This window comes from Saccostrea cucullata, unplaced genomic scaffold (assembly GCF_032062105.1).
Source record: "Saccostrea cucullata isolate Sc308-1 unplaced genomic scaffold, CSIRO_AGI_Scuc_v1 ctg10519, whole genome shotgun sequence".
Lineage (NCBI taxonomy): Eukaryota > Metazoa > Mollusca > Bivalvia > Ostreida > Ostreidae > Saccostrea > Saccostrea cuccullata.
In genome coordinates this window covers 10272-14645 of record NW_026924490.1, presented here as the reverse complement: position 1 = coordinate 14645, position 4374 = coordinate 10272, and the positions used below count along the sequence as shown (strand labels likewise).

Sequence of the window (4374 nt, the reverse complement as noted above, 5' to 3'; positions counted from 1 at the left end):
CCAAAACTGTAGGAGGAGTAGCGTTTAAAAGGAATTTAACAGAAAATTCTATTTTTAGTAGCCATGGCAACACTGTTCATCAAAATTGAAAACTGATGCACTATTTTATGTATCTTAATGTAGACTACTTGTGGGCCAAGTTATATTGAAATCAGACCAAAACTGTAGGAGGAGTAGCATTTTAAAGGAATTTCACAGAAAATTCTATTTTTAGTAACCATGGCAACACCGTTCATCGAAATCAAAATCTGATGCACTATTTTATGTATCTTTGTGTATTCTACTTGTGTGCCAAGTTATATTAAAATCAGACCAAAACTGTAGGAGGAGTAGCGTTTTGAAAAATTGTTTACAGACAGAAGGACGGACGACGGACACCTTACTATCGCATAAGCTCTTCTGGTCTCTGACCAGTAGAGCTAAAAATTTAGCTGATGAGGTAGAGCATCTTGAAAATGAAATTAAAGATAGCCTTGAATCTTTTAAGATATTACTCAGTGGGGTAATTAATCGCCTGCAATGGAAAGGAAAACACTTGAAATCTTTTCCAGTGGCATCCAAAGAAGAAATAGGAAAGTTCAGTTCTAATATATAAAAGTAGACCCAGCTCTGAAAAATCGTAGCACAACTCAGCAGCATCTGAAAAATAAAAAGCAGTTTCATGACTTTTTAGCCTCCCACTGATGTATTAGACACTATCTTTTTGTGTTAAAAAATGTGGCAAGTCATCCTATAAACTTTGCAAGCCCCCTAGTGTAATGTTATGTATGACAGGGGAGGGAGGATGCCTCGGATATGTCAAGCACAATAAGTCTTATCAACATGTGCAGCCATTTATTAACTGGTTCTCCAAACTGGTTACAAAACGAAATTTGATAGAAAAGTAAACTTGGTACAGTAAATAAAATAAATCCGGAATAAAGTTATGAATATTACAACTTTTCCTTTTACAAAATTTTGATGTAATAAAATTTAAAGTTCAGTCAATGTCTTTGCTATAATTTCTTATTAAATAATTGGTCTACACATCATAACAACTTTAAACTTGTTAACAAATAATGACTTGGGTAGACTGCCCAGTCAAATAAAATGACTAGAAATAATGGGGATTATTCTGCCCCACTTACAAACAAAAAGTTATTTGCACAAATCATTCATCACCGACACATCCTTGAATCTATTCCTCGAAACGTTTGGGCTTTCGTACTTCTCGTCCAGATCGGGTACGATAACTTCCAGTAGGATTACGTGGAGATTGTGGTTCCGAAACGATAGCACTCTGCGAGTCTACTGCTGTATCGGATTCCTGTGAACTATTTGGCTCATCATCAATGGAAATTGCTGGTTTCAAGTTGAAGTTTTTCTCCTTTGAAATAAGAATGTCCTTCCGGTTTCTACGGTATTCCCCTTCAGGTGTTGTCATCCAGTATGATCGATTTTCGTTCTTCATCACATAACCCGGTTTCCATTCATCTTTGTGTCTGAATCGAACAGCTTGTCCCATAGAGATTTTTGGTTGATCTCGAGCTGAGCGATTGAAATAATATTGTTGTCTCCTTTGCGCCTCCTTTCGATCCTTGACGATGTCTTTGGGTTTCACCGTTTTTGGTCTAAGTTGCCTTGTGGTAACAGGTAATATGGATCTCAATTCTCTGCTCATCAATAACTTGGCTGGTGATTCTGTATCTGTTGGTGTGTTCCTGTATTCCAGTATGGCCAAATAAGGGTCACTTCCGTCAACTCTCGATTTCTCAAGTAGTCGTTTTACCGTTTGAACTGTCCTCTCTGCAAGTCCGTTAGCTTGTTGATGGTAAGGACTAGAGGTAGTATGCTGGAAGTTCCAATCCTTAGCAAATTGTCTGAATTCCTGTGAAATATACTGAGGTCCATTGTCACTCTTGACTTCATACGGAATGCCATGTCTCGCAAACATGGACTTAAGTCTGTCAATCACAGTACTACTTCTGGTGTTAGGTAGTTTTGCAACTTCAAAATATCTGGAGTAGTAGTAACAATCAAGTAATCAATGTTGTGTAGGCTGAACAAATCTGTTCCTACGACTTGCCATGGTCCTTCAGGTATGATTGTCGAGACAAGAGGCTCCTTAGGATTTTGGTTTCTGAAATCCATGCATGTGTTGCACTGTAGAGTCATATTGTCAATGTCTCTATTCATATTGGGCCAGTATACAATGTTTCTAGCTCGACGTTTGGTTTTCTCCATGCCCATGTGTCCTGTGTGTAATTGTCGCAAGATTTCCGGCTGAATATCTCTCGGAATCACTATTCTTTCTCCCTTGAGAATCAGTCCATCTACCACAGTAAGAGTATCTCTGACCTTCCAGAATGTCTGTAATGTCTTATTTGCTGTAAACTGTTTGTATGGAGGCCATTCATTCTGAATGCAATCTTTCACTCGTTTAAGGTCATCGTCACCTTTAGTTGACCTGCGGATGTCCTCAAGAATGTTCCTTGACATAGGCACACTTTGTAAGAACACAGAATGAACAAATGTATCCAACTCTTGAGTCAAAGTTTGAGATTCCTGTTTGTTGACGGGAAGGCACGCTCGTGATAGTGTATCTGCAACTACTAGTTCTTTGCCAGGCTTGTATTTGAATGTAAACGTGTACTTCTGTAATCTAAGTAAAAGTCTTTGAAGTCTTGGCGGTGCTTGTGAAAGAGGTTTTCTCAGTATTGATTCGAGTGGTTTGTGATCATTTTCCACTGTGACGTCAACACTGTATTTGTATTGATGAAACCGTTCCAGCCCAAATGTAACTGCAACGAGTTCTTTTTCAATCTGTGCGTATCTTGTTTCAGCATCTGTAAGCGCCCTCGATGCATACGCTATAGGCTTGTCACTTTGTAGAACGACAGCTCCTAATCCTGACTTTGACGCATCTACACTTACAATCACTGCTTTCTTGACATCAAAAAATGTAAGAACAGGTGTTTCAGATAAAACTCTCTTGATTTCCTTGAATGAACTCTCCTGCTCATGGTCCCAGTGAAATGTCACATCCTTCCTTAAAAGTGTTCTGATGGGTTGTGTTATCCTCGACATATTGAGTATGAACTTGGCCAGATAGTTGATGGTCCCTAATAGTCGTTCGACTCCCTTTTTGTCCTCTGGTGGGGGCATCTTAGTGATGGCTTCTATCTTCCTGGGATCAGGTTTGACACCTTCACATGATAAAATGTGTCCAATGTATGTGACTTCAGAACTTCGAAATACACATTTGTCTCTGTTAAGAGTCAAGTTTATCTCTTTACACTTTTCTAGCACTGTTCTTAATCTCTGGTCATGTTCCTCTCTAGAAGTTCCCCAGACTAAAATATCATCTATGTCCACTTCCACTCCAGGAATGTGGCTGAAATGTTGTGAGATACGCTACTGGAAAAGTTCTTGAGCACTTTTTATTCCAAATGGCATCCTTCGGAAACAATAACGACCAAAAGGTGTGTTAAATGTTGTTAGTTTTTGGCTTTCCGAGTCAAGTGGTATCTGCCAATAACCGCTGTTGGCGTCCAGTTTGCTGAAAACTTTGGCACCTGCAAGACGAGTAGTGATCTCCTCAATCGTGGGTAGTTGATAGTACTCTCGCTTGATTGCCTTATTCAAATCCCGTGGGTCCAGACATATCCTTAGTTTACCATTGGACTTTTCTGCACAAACGATGGAACTAAGCCATTCCGTTGGCTCGTCCACTTTTCCAATGACGCCCTGGGACTCCATTCCATCTAGTGAGGCTTTCAAATCATCTCGAAGTGCTGCTGGAAATGTTCTAGGTGGGTGTACAACCGGTTTTATTGTGGAATCAATCTGTATGTGGTACCGTTCCCGCAAACACCCTAATCCTTGGAAAACTGATGAGAACTCATCGTATAGTTCCGCGTCCTCTTCCTTTTTCTGAGTCGCCATTGTGAGCTTTACCAGTCCAAGATCTACACAAGATTTGAGTCCAAGCAATGGTATAGTGTCTGTTTTAGTCACATAGAACTCTAAGTTGTGATTCTTATGTCTAAGAAAACACTTTCCGATAATGGGTATGTGGTTGCCAGTATAACTTGTCAACTTCACTGAGGTTTTTGTGATCTTTTTTTTCACTGGTAGTTTACTCAACACATCTCTAGATATAATGTTCACTTGTGAGCCTGTGTCAATCTTCAGTTTGACAGTCATTTTGTTGAACTCGAGATTCACATATGCCTCATCTTTGACAACAGTACGTGGGGTTTTGTTCACTGCGTCTATAAAGAATTCTTCATCTGTCGGTACTTCATCATGCTCAACATTATTCACATTTTTAGTTCTGCACATTTTCGCAAAATGATTCAGCTTGTTGCACTTCAGGCAGCTTTTCCCGTACAT

General features: G+C 39.5%; 1 protein-coding gene across 1 annotated transcript; it reads right to left on the bottom strand.

Moving 5' to 3' along the window:
- Positions 1-1177: 1177 nt before the first annotated feature.
- Positions 1178-1933, bottom strand: LOC134266534 (uncharacterized protein K02A2.6-like). The gene has a single exon (XM_062748756.1). The coding sequence runs from the start codon at positions 1931-1933 to the stop codon at positions 1178-1180; it is 756 nt and encodes a 251-aa protein (XP_062604740.1).
- Positions 1934-4374: the final 2441 nt, after the last annotated feature.

Bases quoted from the DNA above. Each gene is read 5' to 3' on its own strand.
- LOC134266534 (XM_062748756.1), bottom strand. From the start codon at position 1,933: ATGTTTGCGAGACATGGCATTCCGTATGAAGTCAAGAGTGACAATGGA.